Source organism: Gallus gallus, chromosome 2 (assembly GCF_016699485.2).
Source record: "Gallus gallus isolate bGalGal1 chromosome 2, bGalGal1.mat.broiler.GRCg7b, whole genome shotgun sequence".
Taxonomy (NCBI): Eukaryota; Metazoa; Chordata; class Aves; order Galliformes; family Phasianidae; genus Gallus; species Gallus gallus.
Window position 1 is genome coordinate 42585100 of NC_052533.1, and position 23678 is coordinate 42608777.

The following is a 23678-nucleotide window of genomic DNA, read 5'->3' on the forward strand; positions in this document are numbered from 1 at the left end:
AGGGAAAGCCCAATTACAGTTGAGCATCAGTCTTGCTAAATATGGAAGAATTATGGAAGCTTCTGCTTTGTATAAAGCTCCCACAAAGCAGGAAGAAAAAAACACAGTAACTGCCCCCAAATTATGCCTTCTTCAAAAGTGAGAGAGATGCTATATGTTTCTATGTTTCTGGCTCTGTGGATCAGTGAATCCTTTTGCTTTTTGTGTGTGTGTTTGTTTTGAAAAATGTCTACAGCATATTCTTATCTTCAAAAAGATCTGGGTCAAACATTTTCACACCTTTAAGGCTGTGGTGTTCTTGCAGACATTACAGTTGCATTAATTTCACATCTTAAAGTTGTTATTTTACTTAGGCTAGAAAAATGGCAAACAAAATCACTGCACTAAGAAGCTAAAGAAGCCCTCATTATCTGCACTTGATCTAACCTGGTTAAAGCTCTGTGTATAGTACTTTATTTTTAAAATATTGTAAACACATTGATTTACTGATTAATAATAGACCATTGTATTTGTTGTTAATACAAGTAGTATATAAAACTGCAGTTTATTGAAAGAGCATTCTGAAATATCAAACCCCTAATTAACTTAGATGGCAACACTTAGTAGCTCAGACTGTTGTTAGATTATTAGAAGGAAGATCTGAAAGGCCGGTAGTCAACCACACACAAATATGCCTTGGAATATTGGAGTCTTTTCAAAATGCATACAGTTTTCTCATAACAATTGTCAAGATTTTCCATCACACACCTCAGTCATTTAGCATTATTTACAGAGTTACACAACCACGCTAATAAAAGATGGGACTGAGACTGAGTTTGAATGAAATATGTTGTGTAAAATACGGTGAAGAGATGTTTCCAAAGAGGCAATATCATTTTCTAACCTCTAGTTCACTTCAGAAGATCACTTTATAAGTCTTCTAGGTTAGACTCTCAGCTTGAGTATGTTTCTGGTCTCTGTAGCACATAACCATGCTTCTACATTCACACACAAACAAAAAAGGTTTTTTTTTTCCCCCTTTTTTTTTTTTTTTTTTTGTCACTATGTTACAACAAGAATCCTATGTTACCATATCTGCATAGCTAATTTGATACATCCATTTCATTTATGTACAATTCCCCACTGTTATGAGCAAATAAAAGCTTTTTTGGTAATTATGTGTGCCATGACTTTTCGCAGATGCAACAGAGACAACATCCAGAAGAGATTCGCCAGGTTTTCATCATAGACTTGATTACAAAAAAGTCAATTCCACTTTTTCTTTGCTAGGCACAACTTACAACGCAGCAGAAACTTCTTGCTCTCCAGTAGACTGCGTGTAGGTGGAACTAGCCCGTTCAACTGTGTCGGCATAGAAAACTGGACAATATTTAGAGAAGTGGGATGCAATTTGCTTTCGGAAAAAGCTACGAAGATACTTCCTAAACTTTTCTCCAGCAAAGGCATAAATCACAGGATTGATACAGCAGTGGATCATTGAGATTGTTTCTGTCACTTGGGTTGCTTTTTGCAGTTGACCACTGATTTCACAACTAGTGATAGAAAATGAATCTTGAAAATCACGCAAGAGAATACAAATGTTATATGGTGCCCAGAAAAAAAAGTATACAATCATGATGATAAAAATAAGCCTGACTGCTTTATTTTTCTTCTCATTCCTACACTGCAGCAACGTCTTTATGATTTGTGTGTAGCTGCAGATCATAATTATCATAGGAATAACAAGTCCTAGGATGTTCATCTTTAAGGCCAGGAATTGCTTCCATTCGTCTCTCTGCTCCTGCGGATAATGAGCACTGCATGTATACCGTGTATGTTCCTGTTGAGTTTTGTGAAATACTATCCCAGGAACAGAGGCAAAAAGAGCAACAGCCCACGTGACAATGCTGGTGAGGATGCCGTAGGTAACTGTCCTAGCTTTTAAAGCAAACACTGCGTGAACTATGGCCAGATACCTGTCTACGGTCAACAGGATTATGAAAAAGATGCCACTGTAGAAGCCAAGGAGGTAGACACCTGAGAGAATCCGGCACAGCGCATCTCCAAAAATCCAGTCATGGGCAGCATAATAAGCCCAAAAAGGAAGAGAAAATATAAAAAGCAAATCAGAAATGGCCAGATTGAGCAGGTAGATGTCAGTCATACTCTTCAACTTCTTGTATTTTACCAGGATAAGGACAACAAGAATGTTGCCTATGAAGCCAAATATCACCACCAAAGAGTAAAGTGGGGGCAGAAAATTTGCTGCAAAGTGCTTTTCCTCAGTTCCCATGCATGGTGCTGTATCACCGTAGTCAAACGTTGTTGTTACATCCATGTCACCCAAGTCAGTATAGTTCTCCATTGTGTGTTGGTCTGCAAAGGAAGAGAAGAGTGGTCAACTGCATGGAACTCCAAGTTCGGCAGGGAGGGGAATGAAACACAGCGATGGGGCCCGGCCTCATTGTGCCAGCCTGTGCTGCAGCCATCACCCAAGAGAGTGCCTGCAAAGTCACTCTGTTATGGGTAGACCACAAGTGCAGTTTGTGGCTTCACGGGAACCTCAGTGCTGCTAGGAACCATCTCTGGTGGCATAGAAATGACCCTTCCACAGGGCACTGACTGCACCCACCTGCTGAAGCTGCTGTAATGCTGTTGGCGAGCAGCAAGTCAGTAGCGTTGGTCTGGGTTCCGATGGCAAAGGCAGTGTCCTCTTCAGAGTCTGGATCAGGCAGGGGCCATGGAAATGGGCAGGTCTTAGGTAACTCTGGAATAAAAGCTGTGTGCGGCCCTTTCTTGTGGGTGCTGTGCTGGACGTGTTCAGCTGATGACCTGCAGGGATAACTGCAATAGAAAGAACAGGTAGGCAAACACCTATTCAAGATAGCATAAAAGATTTCATTTGCTATCAGCGTGGCCTGTAATACATGTATCTAATATGACATCTTCCTGACAAGTGAAACACCCCCACAGGGCTCAGGATTAAAGAAGTTTTGATTGCTTTTTTCTGTTGATCAGACATTACGCAGTTGCTCCAAAGTTTAGATTAGTGTTTGAGGCAACAGCTAGGTGAACAGCTGATATGGCTGTCATTGTGAGGGCACACTAAAAAGTTCTGGATGTATATCTGTTGTTTGCATATCTTTCTTCATTCTGTTCTTGTTACTGTCTCCAGTGAGATGACATAGAAACTGAGGCTGTGCAAGGGCTGCGCCAATACTCTGTCCCTCTGATTTTGTTTGGAGAGCTGTGGATGGGGCTGGGCTCTCCAGGCAAGTAGCAGTGCCATCTCATTGGGTAAGCGGTGCAGCTCCTGCATCTGAGTCTACATCTGGCAATCTCTGGGTCCTACTGGGGATTTGGAACAGGGGGAGTGTGAGGTGTCAGGAAGTCAAAGGGCTTGAGATGTAGGTGCCACCCATGTGGTTAGGGCCAAGAGTCTGCCAGATGAATACCCACATGCAGACATGTAGCTTTGTGTAACTTGGTCTCTGAGAAGTGTCTTTGCACAGGCTCCTGGAGAAATCTACAGAATTCCTGCACATCTGTGAGAAGCAGGGAAGAGGATCTTGTGAAGACAGGTGTCAGAGGGACCCAGTGACAGGTGTCAGTGCTTCCCAATCACTTGGTGGGGAAGTAAACTCGATGCTTTTGGTAGCCACTGAAATAGAGCTACTTGCTGTTGGGAAAAACGGCTGCTGTTTTTTATCCTGTATCCCGACAACTGCTTTTATGAAGCATTGCATTGTTGTGGCTGAATGATTGCTGTTCTCTTGTCAAGGCAGCAGACTGCTCAGAACACAGAAAGCTTCAGGTACTGTGGTTGCCCCAGCTTGCTGTGGGACCACTCAGATAACACAGCAATAATCACTCCTTTCCTGTTTTGAACCCCACTGTGTCCTTCTTTTTCAATGAGAAGGTCAGTCCTCTGTGGCTGCAGATGTCTTTTGCAGAAACCACACTCTGAAAGCCATTGCTTCTGTTTCTGCACTTGAGCTCTGCAAGACTAAATTGAGCTAAAGAAACTCAACCGGTGATTTGAGTGACATTGAAGCCATCCACTGGTCTCCTTTTTGGTAGAAGCTCTCGGTGGTCCATTCTGATTTACAGCATGTGAAATCACTGAGGCATCTCCTTGTGTCTAGACATAATTGTTTGGGTTAAAAGCATATTTTCTGCTGTAAAAAATAGATCACTGGAAAGGTTCATGTTCCTCATCTTAATTTTTGTCTGACTGTGAAATTTAACTAATCTTAAATTGAGTCTTGGAGAAGAGACTGTTCAGTAGGCCTTTGACCACTTTCCTGTGACCTTTAAAATGAAGATCCGGGTCTCTCCAGAGATCCTGAACTCCTTATGGAGATTATTTTACAGCATAGTGTGAATATGAATCTGACCAAAAAGGAGGGAGCTTTCTTGGAGCAAAACCTGCACCTTCAAACAAAAGGAGGTACTGCATTTGCAAACCTTTTTTCCATTCCTTTCCCATTTTATTCCTTGGGCAGACTGTAATCTCTGTTCCCAGCATACAAATGGTGAGAACGTTCATATTGAGGTATTTCTTTGGTATGTAGAGTTTGGCATAACATTTTCTTCTGGAGAACAAGAAATAAGAGAAAATTGGCAGGTTTTAACACGTTGCGTCTAAGGTTTACCTAGATATAGTTTCCTGGGTAGAAAATAAATGCTGATAGAATCCTCAAAGATTGGTTTTCAGGAAGCTCTGGTGACCTCATTGAAACAGTTTTTTTCCACAGCTGTACTTACTACATAGTCATTACAATACTGAGATCATGGTAAAGGAAGTGGATGTGGCTCAGGTGTATTGACAGTAAGTAAGTTGATTTGAAAGTATTTAAGTGTTTATATTTTTTAATTACTCTCAACAAGTCTTTTAGACAAAAGAGCACCTTCAGAAAGGAGTTATTGATCCAAAATAATAACATGTTAACATGCCAAGACTTGTGAACTGCGCAAATATTCAAGATTACTTTCAGCTTTGTTGCATGCCCTGACAGTGCTGCTTATAGCTTAGCGTCCCTATTTACAATTTCCCAGTCAGCTGCACTGTGTACCGAGATTATGGGATGAGGGACTGGATACAAAACATCCAACCAGGCCCTGTATGTCCTGGGACTGAGACCAGTTTGACCCTCCTTGTTAGTCTGACTAGCAACTGGTGAGAGGATCAGTAGTCACTGAAAATGACAAGATCGTCCTGCTGGGCAGAAGTGAGTGTCTTAAAACTGGGTATTCACCCATGGTGGAAGGGTTTGAAACCAAAGTCCAGAAGAACAGTTGCAACCACAAAGCAGGTAGAAGGCCACTAACCACAGGTACTGCATCATCAACACTTACAGGGGTTATTTCTCAGCCTCTTAGCTCTGTGTCTTGGTCATTCTGCACTTTCATGATGCTGAAGCACAAACAGAGCCACGAGAAGCAACTGAGTCATAAACACAGAATGGGATTTTATGAGTATGCAACTGATTGATAGGATTCAAGCAAACACTGCAAAATGCTACCTTGTTATTACTGCAGCAATTCTTTTCATGACAGGCCCTTCTTTTTGCTAATGGTCTTCTCAGTTTATTCCCTCCTCTTTTCTTTCTCTGTCTGCTTGGAATGAGAACTCCAACTTCCCTGTATCTTATTCCTTTCAACCTCACTTGCAAAGTGCAGTCTCTCCTCTGAGTGTTACTTTCTTCTGAGTCCAGTCTTTTCTTAAGAAGCCTTTCTTTGCAAAAGTACTTATTGCCCTGAATTGTGTATAGTACCCAGCATGTGCTGACAACATAAGCTATATAAGCTAATTTTAGAAAATAGGAAAATGAACCACCAAGTGTTTCTGTGCTTTATTCTATAGACTCACTGTGTTAGGAAATGGTGTTGGCCACTGATTAGATTGCTTCACTGAATTAACTGACTGGGCTTGCTTATCTAATTCAGAGATATCTGATTGGGCTTATGTTTCTTGATAGTATAAGAAAAAATTAAAATCATTCTGGCAATCTCTGAAGAAAGACTATTTCAAAAAGATGTCTGTATTATTTTGAATAGAGCTTAGTTACATGTGATATTTCTAGAAATTGCAACTTCATATAAAAATTCTGTTGCTCTGATTGAAATCAGTGGCCGTGCAGTTCTCAAGAGAAGTGCTCTCCATAGTCAAGAAGAGCAAACTCACATATCACCGTTTCATGCTGAGTTTCAGATCAGAGCTCTCTGTTTTTAAAGATACAAAAAAAAAATTGTTGGAGTGTGTTTCAATTCATTTGCACAGTGCTCTACAAAGGTAATGATAAAAAGTTGCAGCAAGTGTCAGTAAAATGCTAAGCTGCACCATATGTAAACAGATTCCTTGAGATAAAGCATTTAAAATTTGTCAGATTTTCTGTTCTCATTCTGTAAGAGGAATAAGTACTCTTCACTCAAATAAGTTGCTTTGTCTTTACCATCACAGTTTTAAAATCCAAATTTCTATCACGATGCATCATATTCAGAGAAAACACTTTTTTGTGTGATCTGTTTATCAAAATTCCTTTACATTTCTTATCCCAATCAATCTTTCTTTGTTTACCTGGTTCCCCTGACCAACTCTTCTAGTGGTTCTATCCTTTAAAAGCAGGATATTCCTTTTAACATACCCTGTTCTTTTCCCCAAGGTGTTTTTTAATGTTAAGTTCTCTAGCAAGATTCCACAAGTATTTTTCACCTCAGCCATTAGAGTACCTGAACAACTACTACATGCACAGGTAGAAGAAAATAAAACCAAAAGAAAGAAAAGATGACTTACCATAAGGTGCAAGTGGTGACTTGGATTATTACATCAAGAGTAACGCTAAACCGATTTGTCACTCACTAGAAGAAGGTTGCAAACACCTCTTCCTGCATGAAGAAGGATGTATCAGTTTGAAAACTTCTAGCAAGCAGATCTGTTTTCACTTAAAAAAAAAAAAAGTCAAGGAGCAGTTCTCTTTTTTTCTAAAAATGGGTTATCAGATGTTACTTTTCTAACACTGCGAGATGTGCAAAGAGATGTTGAAATTTGAGGAGGATCCTCTTAGGAGCTGAACTTGAAGTTTCACAATCCACAGCTGTAGTTATAGAAAAAAAATTTTGTGTGTGTCATTTTCTCTTTCTCATTTACTAAACTTTGAGCTAAGAGCAGTTTACATGATGTTCATCTGTTGCATTTCTCAATCTTTATATTTCTTTCATGATATTTGTCCCTTAACAAAAGTGCAGAAGTTAGCTTACACCTTGATGCATTTACATCTATGGAGTTACCCACATTTTGTATTGGTTTGCTCTGAGATGCAGAGCATCTGATATTTTAGCAGAGGTGTTGATTCTGTTTTACTCAAAACTAGTCTTTTGTGCCTTTTTTTAACTCCCTTTCGTAAGGCTCTGCCTTTAGCATATCTCATAAGTCGGACAATTGTTTAAAACAATGCTGTTACTTATTGGAGTTAAGCTTCAGAAAAGCACAAAAAAATCTGATATCCTTTCAACTTTTTTCCTTGCGGCTGATTCCTTTGACTTTCAGATAGGGTTAAACTAAATCTGCACTGTGAGCAGCTTTTAGATCTTTCTTAGACATCAAAGAAACCCCACAGGAGGTGGGAAGGTTACAAAGAAAGCTAGCAAGAGGTAGTGGCTTATTAGGTGTCTGAGAACCCTGCGGGAAAAACCCTGAGTAGTTACCAAACATAGTAGATACCTAATACCTCTGCCTCCCCTTGACATCCATGTTCCTCTCTTTGGAGGGTTCTGGGATAGCTTATACTATCAACCTTGTGAAGACACTAAAGGGATATGTCTTGCTTTGGATGCTGCTGCTCCTTCATGCAAGTCAAGGGAATCACAGTTTCTGAGTTACAGCTCAGATTTGGTGGGTAGAGTAAAAAAGGGAAAAGTTCAACCTGTGTTCCGTGTCCAACCCTCTGTGTTAGGGACTGATCAATGTCATTACTCCATACAATCAGTAGATTTTTTTTTTCCCCATTCTTAAGCTTTTCTAAGAAGCCCCTTAAGGATTAGTGTCTCAGCATCAAAATTAATGGCTGCTGTAGGTTATGCTAAGATTATATTCATGCTGCCTTACTTGATAGACTATATTAGACCCTCTATTCCGTCAGTGCAAAGAGCTGCTTCTAAAAATGTTTCCACTGCACCTTTACCATGCTCCTAATTGCTGTCAAACTTGGCTGACTCAGATCATGCCTGAAGGTACTTACATCTCTTCACTGATGATAAAACAATAGGGAAAATGAAACAAAGTACGTAGATTGCTTTGAAAGTAATACCTCCTTTTTATTTCCATGGGAACTACAGCAGATACAAAGAGCACAGTAACGCTATTTGATAGAACAAACTCCTATCTAAAAAGCACTATTTTTCAACACAGTCACAACCATTAGCTATGCATTTTTGCCAGCAATGAACAAGAGCCTGCATGCCGTACTCATCAAAGTATGCACGGCCATCCAGAAAGAGGCTTGTCTTTCAGGTCACTGTCACCACTGCTGAAATATACCACCCACCACCTCACTGTGCTCACATTCACTGTTTGGTCTCCATGAACATTCAGCAATCATTGATGAATGTCAATGGGTGCCATTTTTTCCACATCGAGAAACTGAGTTCCACACCTTTATGCTCTTGAATGTCAAACACCATTTTGTCAGACTGCCCCTCTGCTGCCATCTGTCACATGGCAACAACACGTGATGGAATATTGGTAGAAAGGTTCAGTCTCTACTGCCATGCCAACAACATCCACCTCTGATGTCAATAACAAAACTGGCAGCATTACTTGTTGGGCAGCCTTTACATATTACTTTCCTCGCTGTAATATGGGATCTTGCCAGACCGGGATAGACTTTCAGACTGTAGCCCATAATCCTGTTCTCTGCCTCAGGCAGCAGAGAAATATCATAACCACATGCAAACTTTCTTCCTAAGACACAGCCTCTAGGGGGAAATTCATGTTTCTTAACTTGAACTTCTTTTCCTTCCACCCCCCCCCTTTTTTTTTTTCCCCTGATTATTTGCTGACTGATGAAAGGTAGTAGAAATGGAACAGAGAGAGAGCCAGCTCAGCGTTTGTCATAACCATACATGGGCAATGTTCTAAGATGGTTTTAGTTTTCCACCTTAAGGGAGATCTCAAATCAAACCTTTTAGATACAGATATTCTACTGAACTGCAAGCAGCCACCTACAGAGTGGGAGTGCACATTCACCACCAGGCTGTGGCAGAGATTTACAGCCGCAAAGCTGCCCACACATGAGCACCTGCCACAAGGTCAAGATAACAGTGGGCTGGAACCTCCCTAGTCCTTCATCATGAACCTGTACACTGCACTAGAGCATTTGAGATGGAGAATGTGGAATGACTCAAGTCCTGGAAAAAAAAAATGAACCAAGAAGGGTAGGCCGTACCCTACAAAGAATTTCACTTCATAGTCTTTGTCTTCTAAGTTGTTTCTCATTATATTAACAGTTTTGCTTGCCCCATGATACTAAAAATTTTCGTCAAGCTTTGGCTGTACTGCCTATATTTTTGTTGCAAGGGATTAGCATCAGCCGATGCTTTACTCCTCATACAATCTTTTCAGGTATATCTTTAGTAATTTACTGAAATTTGAGAAATCATGAATTCTTATCATTCTCAAATGAAGTATTGTATCAAATTAATTCTTCAATATATAATTCATAAGCAGTCTAAATAGCAACTTTAAAGAATGATTGTAGGGCTTATTTCTGAAGTTTGCTCCATCGTTCTCCCTGCTTAGCTCTCCCCGCTGAGCACTGTCTATTACAGGTTACATAACCTGCTAGAAACTTGAAAGCCTTTCATGATCTCATATTATATGAACGGGGAAACTGTCCCAAAGCTGGTTTTGGACATCAACCTTTTGATTCTGAAATACACTCTCAACAAAAATGGTCTCAAACATTTGAACTAACATCAACAACTTAACACTAAGCTTTCAAGTAGGCTCATCTTCAGAAATACTTCCTTGATCACACAGATTAATTCGTGTTGTTAACCTGTTTGATTTTGTTGCTTATTGATTTTCATTCTCATATCTCAGCCATTTGATCAGCAACTGCTTCTTTCTTTGACTATTAGATGGTAGTGAGTGTTGCACGCCAGCAGAGGGCCTCTGCCATTCACAGGTGTAGCTGCTGACTGGGAGAAGTGATTTTGCCCAGCTGGGTCTTGAAGGTGGACGAGAGGTTCCCCAAAGAGAGGTTGAACAGCTATGAAACTTGGCAGCCCAAAAACTCTGTGAACATTCTGGCAGTGGCTACCTGGGCTGTAACGTTCTTATCAGCACCTACACGATGTGTTCAGTTAGCTCTACACCTGCTACAGATAAGCAGAGCTGCTGGGAAGTCAGATTTGATCAGTTCTTGTACATGTGTCATAGTATTTTGTTGTTCCCTGATGCTGATAGGACTTTTTTCTTTTCTTTTTCTTCTTCCTTTCCTCTGCTCTGCTCTTCTCAGTAGTTTTTTATGGACCCCTGCAGGTCCCAAGTTTCTATCCAGCCCAAAGCTCCATCACACCAGCCCAAGACTGTCCATCTTCCCACTGCATTTCCTCCTCTCCCCTGCTGCTTTCAGCCTGCCTCCATCCAGTGTGCATCTGCTAACACTGTGGCTACTTCAAGTGGCACATCAATTATTATGAGTCAGACATTCTCCGTTTTTCTGTTGTCTTTTTTCTCAATCCCATACCCAAAAATTCTTTGAAAAATATGCACTGCAGCTTGCCATGAGCTCCAGCAGATTTTAAGAATCTTTACCTACAGGTGAACTTGATAGTTTTACCACAAAATTGAAGCAATCTTTCAAAAAGAAAAGGAATGGCAAGTGGTTTGGTATAGCTTGGGTTGTCAGCTATCATGGCTTTACTTTCAGAGATGAATAGAAGCTATGCTCAGTGATGAGACACTCATTTCCTCCGTAAAGACATTTTTGAAATGGTGATGGGTTTTATTCCTCACCTGTGACATCAAGCTGATGTACTCTACGAGTGTGCAGCAATGTGCACTGTCAGTTCAATCTTTTCTGTACAGCGGCTGGTTATATGATTCATCTTCACAGTCATCAGGCCACCACACTGAAGTAACCAGTAACTCCATAGTATGGCATTTCCACAAGGAGATGCCACCATTACTGTGAAGCCTGCAACAGCACTGCATTTGCTAGGACGCACACTAGATGCACAAATACCAGTGTCATGTATAAATGTAATCGAGCACAATTATGGGCACAGAAATCTGAAAATGCAGATAACAGTTTTGATTCGATGCATTACAGTCTTGCACCATGTGATGAAGAAACAAGAAAAATAAAGATCTAGATCAGAAGAGCAGATACCTTTCTTATAGATGCGCCATATGATAGTGCATCCTACCAAGGGCTGTAGCTCCATCAAATGCAGATCATCCTTTCCATCCGGAGGAGAGGTCTAATGAAGCCATGTACACAAACCAGATGCATTTCCTCTTCCACATGTTCTCCCAGTTATATCTAATTTTGCTGTATTGACAAAATCTGCTTCTAAATGAGGGTAGCATTTACAGGCACCTTATTTCACCAGTAATCCGTAAAATACCTCATCAGTAAATTAAATGTATTTTTTTATGGAGAGACTGAATGAAGATATCCAGCTGAAACTATGTAGTTCTTGGGTTGTTTTTCTTTCTTTCCTAGCAGCCTTATATTTTAGGCTCTCAAGTTCTCATAACTACTATTTTGATGCCGCTGTACAATCACACCATTTAAGAAATGAGAAGAAGGATATCTAATCTTACCCCAAATTATCAGCAGGGATCCCCAAAGTAAAAAGTAACGGCGTAAAACTGTGACAAGCAGAAAGAAAAAGCCAGCAAAATTCTCCAGACCAAAGGTCCTTACACTTGTGAGGCATAATCTGAGGAAAAGTGGGGAAAATGTCAGGCACCAAACAAAAACTGTTACCATGGAGTCCATTAAAAAACCCATTTTCCACATTGTGCAAATGACAGGAAATTGGGTTATGATAAACAAGCTCATGAAGACACAAGCATTCCTAATCTGGGTTCATGCTACTTCTTCACGTTGTTTATTGGCAGTGAGATCAACGTGGTTGGTTTTTTTCCCTATTCTCCTGTTTTCGGTTTGTTTTCCTATTACAAGACATGCAAGTACATAATTATTAATTGCAGTACAAACTAATTCCATTGCCATTGTATGGTTCTTATTCAAGCTTTCCCTGTGCTGCCGATACTGAACTGGCAGTGCTTCCTGATGCAGTGAGGAAGAAGAGAGCATTGCTTCCTTCTACTGTTTTTACCCAGGTTTCTGATGCATTCTGCCATGTCTTTCGTTTTTACGTAAGAGATATCACAGTGCAGTGAATCTTAGTTTTCAGTCATAGCTAGATATTTCACAAATTATAAGCCAAGAACACCATTTTTACATACCATTTTAATTCTCACACTTTGCTGATTCCAGTTGAATTTATAGTACCTACATTCTAGGTCTAGAGGTGCTGTTTGTAGCTACACTGTGAGTCAGAAATACTCCACGGTATGCTTATAGGTCCTGGACCTGAGGTCAGCCAGGCTGAGAAAATCCCACACCAAATTTCTTCTCAGTGAAAGCTGGGTCACAGAAAGAATGGAGAGAATCTGTACAGTAACAAGGTACTCGCCAGGAACCAGCAAGTACTTCTGAATGCCAAAGCTTAGTGGTAGTCTGAAATTGTCCATACCTCATGATAGCGTCCCAGTAATTAATGTCCACATGGCTTCTTGGCTTCCATCCACTTGATTTCCGCTGCATTCAGAAATGCTGGTGTTAGGATGGGTTGCGTTGCTATCATTCTATCATCCTACTGGCACAACCTTGCAGATAATTCTGCAGAGCTGATCTGTGCTGTTTTGCATATTGGTCTATGTATCTGATAATGCCACCCTCTACCATTGCTTTGGCCCCTTGCCAGGATCAGTCATTTCAGGTTCAAGACACTCAAAGTGAAATTGCTCTCATTATCACGGGAGTTACAAAGCTGCTCCGCTTTTATACAAATCCATGCAGTATTTCTTTTCCTACCATTCAATTCTCTGAATGAAACACAGCTCCTAACAAATATCACAGGAGTATGGGTACAAAGCAATGCCCTCTCCCTTGTTTCTGGACAAACTTCTTCATTTATTTCAGCCTAGGTGGTTGTTCTAAATGTACCAGAATTCACTGGCTTATTTCTGCTTCCTCTGCTGTCTTGTGGGTTGGTTTCTTTTTTTTATTTCATTCAAAGACAAAGATGTGGAGCTTCTCGTGCCACAGCAGCCACAAAAAGAAGGTCAGTAGCTGTCAGTATTAGACAACAGCAGCAAAATTAAACTCCAGAATGCAGCAGTATCAGCCTGTTGTGCTGTTCAACGTGGTCAGCATTCTATCATTCTCCCAGCACATCATTTCTTTGATTTCTGTTAGCTGGAACAAGATGCTATATAAATGTATCTTTGTGTTCTTTGTATTTAGCCCTGTTGTAATTTTCACTGGCAAGAGTGATATTTATTTTGGAGCTTCTTAAATGAAAGAGTCTCTCACCTGTCTAAATGTTTTAACATTCAGAATACTTAGAAGGATTTGTCTGTTTGTACTCTGATCTTTGTATTTCTCTGGGCATTACTTTATTAGCCTCTGTTAAGACTAACAAAGACATTCTCACAATTTTTGCCACTACTTTTCTGTGTTTGCCCATTTCCATCTATTTCGCTTCCTTCATGCTCCATTTATCTTTATTTTATTTAAGATATATACGTGTGAGTTTACAAATGGGTTAGGAAATAAGAAAGTCTTATGACAGGAACAGTCACATGCACTGGTTATCAGAAGTTTCACTATTTCTATGTTTGTCCATTATACAAATACCACAGACCAACCAATGCCAGTAAGAATACTTCTGGTGGTTTGAGTACTGTCGAGCGCTCACTGATACCATATATGCACTTTTTCTACACTTCCTTTTGCCATTTAGGATGTCTGCCAGGGGCCTGAAAGCATAGTTACCTTCTGCTGCACAGGGTGTTCCTCCCAGTGTGCTTCTGAACAAGTGGTGGCAGCAGCTCCTGACAGAGAATCTGGGCTCTGTCCATTAACTAATCTGATTAATCGGTTTTGGTGCTGTGCTTACATATTTGTTGATGACACGTGGATGTTCTTTCATAAGCGTGCTGTGTAGATTATAAAGCACAGTCAACATGCTATCTTGTAACAACTGCATCAGTGCAGGTTAGGGGCTGAGCCGCTGGAAAGGAGCTCTGCAGAGAAGGACCGGAGTGTCCTGGTGGGCAACAGGTCGGCCATGAGCCAGCATGTGCCCTCCAGGCCCAGAAGGCCAATGGTATCCTGGGGTACGTTAAAAAGACTGTGGCCAGCAGGTCAAGGGAGGCGATCCTCCTCCTCAGTTCTGCCCTGGTGAGGCCACATCTGAAGTATTGTGTCCAGATCTGGGCTCCTCAGTTCAAGAAAGACAGGGAACTTCCAGAAAGAGTCCAGGGACACAGGGACGATGAGGGGCCTGGAACATCTACCTCTCTTTTGAAGAGAGGCTGAGAGACCTGGGGCTTTTCAGCCTGGAGAAGAGAAGACTGAGAGAGGATCTCTTCACTGTTAATAAATATGCAACAGATGGGAGTCAAGTGGATGGTGCTAGGCTCTTCTCAGTGATGCACAGCAATAGGATCAAGGGCGATGGGCAAAAACTGGAACACAGGGAATTCCATACAAACACAAGGAAGGACTTTGTTACAGTGAGGGTGACGGAGCACTGGAACAGGCTGCCCAGAGAGGTTGTGGAGTCTCTTTCTCTGGAGATACTGAAGTCCTGTCTGGATGCTTTCCTAAATTATATTTCTGGAATTATGCAACACTTGTGCCAAAATGTCTATTCTGTATACAAATTTTCACCCCACCTCTCTGACGGGGTGATTTGTCTTCTCTTTCACATGGCCCAAAGGCCTTATTGAACCTTCCCCATGGATACTCCAGCTTACTGTGGCCAGATGCTTGTGGCCAGATGCTTGAAGTCCTGCTGACCTAATTCAGAACTACCTGACCTGCAGCTAGACCGTGCTACAGCCCCATCTGACTGATCAAGACACGAAATCTTCAACAGAAGTCATCTAGAGTCTGTTGATACCTTGCTTGTCTCCCTGCAAAGCTACAGTAAGGCCCACTCCAAATGATCCAGAATTAACCTGCCTGGGCATATAACATAACAATAAGCTAATCTTGTCGAGTTTGTTTGTTTTCAAGTCGCACAAAATGTAAAACAAAGATCAGAACACAAACGGTGAGTACAGAATTTGCCTATACCATGGCGAAGAGATGACAGGCGTGTGCAGGGGAGGGGAGGCCTGTATTGTTTGCTGAAAAAGAAATGGGGACAGTGGAATACGAAGAGCAGTATGGTGAAGCAGAAGCATGTTCCATATCCAACTTTGTTTGCTTTCAATTCTCTGCACATAAAACTGGGGAGATCAGGCACGCCTCTTTTCTAGGATTACTCTATGCAGTGCAAGGAGATTTTAAAATAGATGCAGAAACTCTGTGGAGAATTTTGTATTTATCCTGATACCAATGAAGAGCCATCTTTTATTCGCCTCCTTTATTCCTCCTCTTCTCCTGTTTATGACACAGCCCTGCTTCTCCTGCCTGACAAATCTCACCCATCTAAAGTCTGTGCCCCTAAACTTCCCTCAAAGCTGAGTATAATATGCTCTTTTCAAGCTTCCTGGTAGATAAAATCATGACAGCTACAGTAGGTTTCTGGACAGTGCAGACAGTTCTCTTCTTGCATGATTTGGTTTGCTTCAGTTTAGAGTGCAGTATTGCGAGTGTTGAAGTCTATCATAGCAGCTTTTTGCTACCTCTGTTCTGAGAGCCGAGCTGATGCTCTTTTGCTCACAAGGAGAACACGGGCTACAGGATACACATCATTTCTCAGACACAGATTTTATTAGTTTTGCTGCATTGACACTAAAATAGGAAGAAACATAATTCCACAAAACAAGAATTGAAAATAAAGCACAGCAGTAGAAATACCACAGTTACAGCAGGATATGTATCACACTGATCTAATTTATACTAATTATACTAATTTATATTAGTATTATACTAGTAATACTAATTTATACTTTAACAGTAAAAAGGTGCTTTTACTTTTGTGCAGTAAAAAATACAAAAGAAAGGAAGTGTTATTTACTGTGAGCATAGTTTGTGGTCTTTCCTTTTGTATAGCTGTGGCTGTTAACCTCACAAGTGAGCAGCCAGGATATAGTAGCTGATAGTAGATTAGCTAACAGTTAATAGAAGTGGTGCCTTGAGATAATAAGGCTGAAGAAGGAAGAGTATTCACACCACTGCAACAAGGGCATCTGATCTCTAAATTAAGAAGCTGATATTTCTTGGTTCTTTTTACAGTCAGACAAGTAATCTCCCCCAGAGGCCTTTTAAATCGTGTCTGCTTCTGACTCAGGCATCTCTTTTTCTCCACTGGCTACTGAAGGACCTTGAAGAGATTTGCTGTTGTACGCATCTAAGTCACACGTGCAGTGTTAAGAGGTGTGCAATCCCCTCTCCCATCCTGACATTGCCAGGAGGTTACTTGAAGCTGGCTTTGCAGGTTTCTGAGACTAAAACCTTGCATGCTTGAATGGTGCCCCTTGAAGGAAATGGGAAAAAAGCAGCACTGTTCGCCTATGTAAGGACTGTTTACCTGCACTTCTTTACAGTATAAAGCAACAGTTTAAAGTTAATATCACATCCCTAGGATACCCCCTTTTCTTTATTGAAAAAATCCCAACAATGGCATAAATGTGTGGCCTGGCATAAAAGTGCTGACATGACACCAGTAGAGTAATGGTCACAACAAGCGTGCAGTCCTGATTGTGTCAACGGAGGTGATGTGCATTGTTCTCCTGGGATGGCAAGGCAGTTACACCTCCTCTACAGTTGGCTGCTTCTGTGCTTCCAAGGCTGCTGTCTTCCTAGTAGTCTGTCCCAAACAGCAGACTTACTGCGTAAGTCCAGTGCGCATTTTTAGCATGCAGGAGCCTATCCTGACACACGTTCTTCATCTGCTGTAGAAAGTCTCCCTTTACACATGTGATTTATATTTCCAGAATGAGAGAGGCCTCCACTCAGTACTATGCCCGTGGTTCCCAAAATTCTCTGAAGGATTATGTATTTTCATACATAATCATGCATCTTAGCTAGAACTAAGATAATTTTAATTCTGTCCTTGCAGGTCTCTGCTGATGTGCCTTTACTGTCTAATTGCTATTTCCCTGGAAGGGATCGAAGTTGTCAGAAACAAGTTCATGGTTGTTTGGGGTTACAACACCGACTTCTTGTACAGTCATTAGCCTTGTAGTTACTTGTAAAATTGCACCCACAAAAAATCACAATCTTGTCTATTAAAAGCTCACCTTGAAAAATGTTAGCAACTGAACAATGATATGATTGGCATAAGATTAAAGACCTAAAATAAAAATACTGTAACTTAGCCTACAGTAAAAAGGATTCTGTTTAGAAACAGCTAGTTTACAGATAAATCCTTGGGTTAAGTGGCCTCAGTAAGATAAAGGTCAGTCACCTCTCTCATCAGTGAAGAAAAGTTGTCTTGGTATCTTTCATCTTTATTCTTCTCATGGGAATGCCTCTTATTCATGTAAAGAAACTAAGGGAAAGAGGAGTAAAATGAAGAATACTGAAAGCTTCTCACTACCAAATGGCTGACTATGTCGCAGAAACCATACTTGTACTTCCAAATGCAATCAGGATTTTAGGTGTTCCATTTATGCTGTTTACTGAACATGTACATCAATCCTCAAAGCTTCCTCCCAGTCTTATGTTGTTCGTGTGGCTGTAAATGGTTCTTGTGAGATGACTTATTACTCCTTCATCGATTTTATATTCTACCCTAGTGGAAGTCATTAATATTTGTTCATCAGACAGAATGTGGATCGGCCATCAAAACCAAACAAATCATTCTGCGATCAAGCTATGATATTTACAATTATTGGGAAATGGTTATTTCTCTTAGATTAAGAACAAAAAATGGTGTGATCCAGGCAACCGACCACAAGAATTGTCATAAAGATCTTCTATAATGTCGTCCACTTCTTCAGTCAAAGAGAGGGATAGATGCAACACTCACTAGCTAGACTTTAGAAGTATTTTTACAGTCCAGTAGAGATGTCGTGCTCAGCAGTAGATGCTGTGAATGTGGAACTAACTCTTTCTAATTTTTCACGATAAAGAGATGGACACTTTTTGCACAGGTGAGTTGCAACATGCTTTCGGAAAAACATGTGAAGATATTTCCTAAATTTTTCTCCAACGAATGCATAGATCACAGGATTGATACAGCAATGGACCATTGAAATTGTTTCTGTCACTTGAATTGTTTTCTCCAGTCTGCTTTGGCTGTCACAGTCTGGGGAAAAAAAAGAAGTTTGAAATGTATGCACGAAAGAAGCAACATGGAAAGGTGTCCAGAAGATGAAATAAAAAATCATGATGACAAAAATAAGTCGAACCGCCTTCTGTTTTTTCTCATTCCTACATCCAAATAATGTTCTTAAAATTTGAGAGTAACAGAAAATCATAATGATCATTGGAATGATAAGCCCAAGGATGTTCATCTTTAGAATGTAGGAGTGCTGCCAGTTTATGAGGGCATCTGAAGGATAATGAAAACTGCATGTACACTGTGTATTTTCCTGTTGAGTTTTGTGAAATACTATCCCCGGAACAGAGGCAAAAAGAGCAACAGCCCACGTGACAATGCTGGTGAGGATGCCGTAGGTAACTGTCCTAGCTTTTAAAGCAAACACTGCGTGAACTATGGCCAGATACCTGTCTATGGTCAACAGGATTATGAAAAAGATGCCACTGTAGAAGCCAAGGAGGTAGACACCTGAGAGAATCCGGCACAGCGCATCTCCAAAAATCCAGTCATGGGCAGCATAATAAGCCCAAAAAGGAAGAGAAAATACAAACAGCAAATCAGAAATGGCCAGATTGAGCAGGTAGATGTCAGTCATACTCTTCAACTTCTTGTATTTTACCAGGATAAGGACAACAAGAATGTTGCCTATGAAGCCAAATATCACCACCAAAGAGTAAAGTGGGGGCAGAAAATTTGCTGCAAAGTGCTTTTCCTCAGTTCCCATGCATGGTGCTGTATCACCGTAGTCAAACGTTGTTGTTGGCATGTCACCCAAGTCAGTATAGTTCTCCATTGTGTGTTGGTCTGCAAAGGAAGAGAAGAGTGGTCAACTGCATGGAACTCCAAGTTCGGCAGGGAGGGGAATGAAACACAGCGATGGGGCCCGGCCTCATTGTGCCAGCCTGTGCTGCAGCCATCACCCAAGAGAGTGCCTGCAAAGTCACTCTGTTGTGGGTAGACCACAAGTGCAGTTTGTGGCTTCATGGGAACCTCAGTGCCTCTAGGAACCATCTCTGGTGGCATAGGAATGACCCTTCCACAGGGCACTGACTGCACCCACCTGCTGAAGCTGCTGTAATGCTGTTGGCGAACAGCAAGTCAGTAGCGTTGGTCTGGGTTCCGATGGCAAAGGCAGTGTCCTCTTCAGAGTCTGGATCAGGCAGGGGCCATGGAAATGGGCAGGTCTTAGGTAACTCTGGAATAAAAGCTGTGTGCGGCCCTTTCTTGTGGGTGCTGTGCTGGACGCGTTCAGCTGATGACCTGCAGGGATAACTGCAATAGAAAGAACAGGTAGGCAAACACCTATTCAAATGGCATAAAGGATTTCATTTGCTATCAGCATGACCTATAGAAATAGTGTTAAGAAAAATAAGTGATTTTTTATTTCTCCTAGCATTTGTTTCAAGCTTCTCTTCCAGCTTTTACAGAAATAACAACCTTGCTCAAATGACAAGTTTGATTCCAGTTTTTGTTTTATTGAAATCACAATTTTGATGAACAATCTGTAACATAACAACTTCGCAGTTGCATGACCATAATATAGGAACTGTGTCTGTTGTCCCAATACCCTAATTTTACCCTCTAATTTTCATTGCAGGACTGTGGAAGGATCTGGACTTGCCTGGCAAGGAGCAGCACCAGTTTGCAGGGTAAGTAGTACTGCAGGGATGTGAGAGCTCCTGGGGCATTCTGCTACAGTGCCAGCAGGGAGGCTTGAGAAGCGGGTGCCATCAAGCCTTTCCCTTCCTGTCACCACAACCTCCTCCTGTTCCAAATTCCTAGTAGGATCAAGAGTAGCCAGATCCAGACCCAGGCACAGAAGCATAGCTCCGTGTAACTTCGTCTCTGAGAAGCTAAGGAGATATATTTTTTGCATAGGCCACTGGAAAAGTCCACAGGATTCCTGTATTTCTGTGAGAAGCAGGGAAGAGGATTTTGTGAAGATAGGTGTCAGAGGGACCAAATGTGGTTCCCAATCACTTCGTGGGGAAGTGAAATTGATGCTTTTGGTAGCCACTGAAATAGAGCTACTTGCTGTTGGGGAAAACGGCTGCTGTTTTTTATCCTGTATCCCGACAACTGCTTCTACGAAGCATTGCATTGTTGTGGCTGAATGATTGCTGTTCTCTTGTCAAGGCAGCAGACTGCTCAGAACACAGAAAGCTTCAGGTACTGTGGTTGCCCCAGCTTGCTGTGGGACCACTCAGATAACACAGCAATAATCACTCCTTTCCTGTTTTGAACCCCACTGTGCCCTTCTTTTTCAATGAGAAGATCAGTCCTCTGTGGCTGCAGATGTCTTTTGCAGAAGCCACACTGTGAAAGTCATCGCTTCTGTTTCTGCACTTGAGCTCTGCAAGACTAAATTGAGCTAAAGAAGCTCTGCAGGTCAAAATCTAGTCAGTGGTTGGAGTGACAATGAGGCTGCCCTCCAGTCTCTAATGAGGATGCTTCTTCAGATCATTTCTTCTCACATTTCTGCACTTGAGCATTTGTAGTGCTTTAAGAGTAGCCTTGCTAGCTCTTGAGTACTAGCTGTTATGAATACACTACCACTCATAGCACCAGGAGAGTCTAGGTGCTGGTATGGCTAGCAGACTTTTCCATGTTGAGGTAACTGAGGCTCAGAAGGTCCCTGGCCTGCTGCACTGACTCAGTCAGGGATGGCACATACCACAGTACACTGAGCTGAGCCCTGAGTGGGGTTTGCACATAATTTCCTCATGAAAATCACATTGTTAGATAACTACAAGTTACAAAAGCATGCGAATGAAGCCACTCATCTCAAAACTGAATGACCCACAAAGTTTTCTTTCCCTTTTTTAGGGCTCAAGACAGTGTTTCTCCTTTCAAATATATAAAAGGATTACAGAGCACTACTTGCCCTGCCTTTGCTCCTCTCATCACGTTTGTCACAAAGAAAGAGAAACTAATTAATGAATTGTAGTCAGCTTAGAAGTATATCAGCAGTATCTAGGGCACTTTACGATGAGAGAGAATTACAGTGAAGCACAGAGAAAAACTGGAATCTAAATAAATAAAATAACAGCTATATCCATATAGCAGGCACTGTGAGAGATATGGCCAATGTTCCCTGATAGCAGCTTTATTGATTTAACATTGCCTTGGTCATTCTGGAAGGAGTTTCTGGACTGGCAAAACTACAGAGAAGTACATGCGTTGAGCAAGGACACCTTGGGAAGCAAGCATTTGTTCATGCTTCCCTTGGGTTACCAGAAAAGCTGAAGGAAAAGACAGAAGTACAAACTAAAACCTCTGAGCTGATATGAATGCATGATTTTATGTGATAGAAACCACAGAATTTCTTTCCAGGATATGTCTGGAGAAAGACAGCCCCTTCCAAAGTTAAACCTTGCTTTGGAAACTTCTTCCTCTTTTATAACAGCTGAGCATTAGAAACATCTTCTTTTTGGAACTGTTTGCTTGCCACTTGATTAATTTTTCTCTTCCTGCAGAACTTTCAAGGATTAAGTACATGTAGTGCTGCAAAAAGCCAGGCTCCGTTCTCCATGAGTGCTCAGGATCCAATTGTTTCCATTCCCCATTTAAAACAAACAAACAAACAAACAAAAACCAGAAAGACAGTCAGGAAAATTCTGAGATTTTCTGCAGTTGAAATCAGTCTACGTGGTCACAAGGCAAAACAAGTAGGAGGTGTTTTTATCTAGATAGATGTAGAGTGAAAATAAGCCCTTGGGGAAAGAGAAACTGTGACAGATAATAAACACCTTCTACAAAATCATTACTGTACGTGTAGGAGGGCTCATTTCTTTTGTAGGCTGAGTCCTATGCTAGTACTTCTTCTCAAATTTTCATTTCAGAATCTCTGCTTAAACTGATTCAAATAAAATATTGAATCTGGAGAGATATAAACAACCGCTGCTGTCCCAACCATTCTGAGGATGAACTGGAGTATGAAAAAGTAGCCCGGAGTGGATGAGATTCCCAACAAATGTCATGGTCACAGAATCATAGAATCACCAAGGTTGGAAAAGACCCACAGGATCACCCAGTCCACCCATTCGCCCATCACCAATAGTTCTCACTAAACCATTTCCCTCAACACAGTGTCCAAACTTTCCTTGAACACCTCCAGTGTCAGTGACTCCACCACCTCCCTGGGCAGCCCAGTGCAGTGCCTGTCATCCTGCCCTCCTCATGTTACTGACACAAGGGACACCCCACAGAGAAGTTCAAGACCTCTACCCAGGTGGTGACAACTCTTCTTGGCAAACAACAGTGGAATTCTCCCACAAAAGCAATTACTACTATTAGCTGCATACTTAGCATACTGAAATAAACAAACAAACAAACAAACAAACAAATAAAAGGAAAAGGGTTGTATTCTTACAGTATTGCAGCTTTTTTTTTTTTTTTTTTTTTTTTTGCTGTACCAAGTCTCATTTATCAAAGCAGAAGCATGAATAGTACAATTCCAGCAAGAAGCTGATGAACTTCATTCATGTAAAACCACATTAAAAGGAAATTGCAAGCTAGATCATGACTGGCCATTAATCTCGTATTAAACTCGTATCTACAGCTGAGACAGGGAGTACACTTGCAGAGACCAGTCCAAAGAGGAGGTAATCCCAAAGAACCTTTTATGACATGATAATGAAAAAAGCACCTTTACCAGGTTAAATACTTGAAAAATACAAAGAAAACAAACCAGACTGTGATGTGATACTGATGAATGACAGTATCCATACGGATGTGATAGAACAAGATGTGGCTAAGATTTCAAAAGGCTAGAATAAATGAAAAGGATTTGGTGTCTGATCAGTTCGTTTCCTTAGAGGAATCTATTTTCAATCTACAGACCTCCCGGGACAGTTTTAAGTTTAAATTATAAAAAAATACAGTAATTTTCTCTACCATTTGTCCAATTCTCTGCTCTCACATTAACCTTATCCTGAGCTATAAGCTGGTTACAAGACCTAATTTTTTCTAAAGACAGTGTGTCTGCTTAAATGGCAGTTCTGCTCTCACTGTCATTAGGCACATACATTTCCCCACTCAACAAATCTGTATCTCTATATACACACAAATTTAAAAAATGAGCTACTCACAGGTTTATCAAGCTTGTTTTATCAGACTGTGTCGTCGTCTTCTTTGTGAACAAGCATATGGTTAAACCCTATATCTGAAAATAG

The 23678-nt window shown here is 41.1% G+C and overlaps 2 protein-coding genes across 9 annotated transcripts; both read right to left on the minus strand.

Annotated features, from left to right (window-relative positions):
- Positions 1-481: 481 nt before the first annotated feature.
- On the minus strand, positions 482-23657 carry CCR5 (C-C motif chemokine receptor 5). Of its 7 annotated transcripts, none has more exons than XM_040682508.2 (5): positions 12754-12881; positions 6776-6867; positions 5338-5425; positions 2612-2823; positions 482-2355 (listed from the first exon to the last, which is right to left on the minus strand). In XM_040682508.2, the coding sequence occupies exon 5, from the start codon at positions 2342-2344 to the stop codon at positions 1277-1279; it is 1068 nt and encodes a 355-aa protein (XP_040538442.1). In that variant the 5' UTR covers positions 2345-2355; positions 2612-2823; positions 5338-5425; positions 6776-6867; positions 12754-12881; the 3' UTR covers positions 482-1276.
- Positions 15986-23657, minus strand: CCR2 (C-C motif chemokine receptor 2). Of its 2 annotated transcripts, XM_015281503.4 has the most exons (3): positions 23595-23657; positions 19565-19776; positions 15986-19308 (listed from the first exon to the last, which is right to left on the minus strand). In XM_015281503.4, exon 3 carries the CDS (start codon positions 19295-19297, stop codon positions 18233-18235), a length of 1065 nt encoding a protein of 354 aa, XP_015136989.2. In that variant the 5' UTR covers positions 19298-19308; positions 19565-19776; positions 23595-23657; the 3' UTR covers positions 15986-18232.
- Positions 23658-23678: the final 21 nt, after the last annotated feature.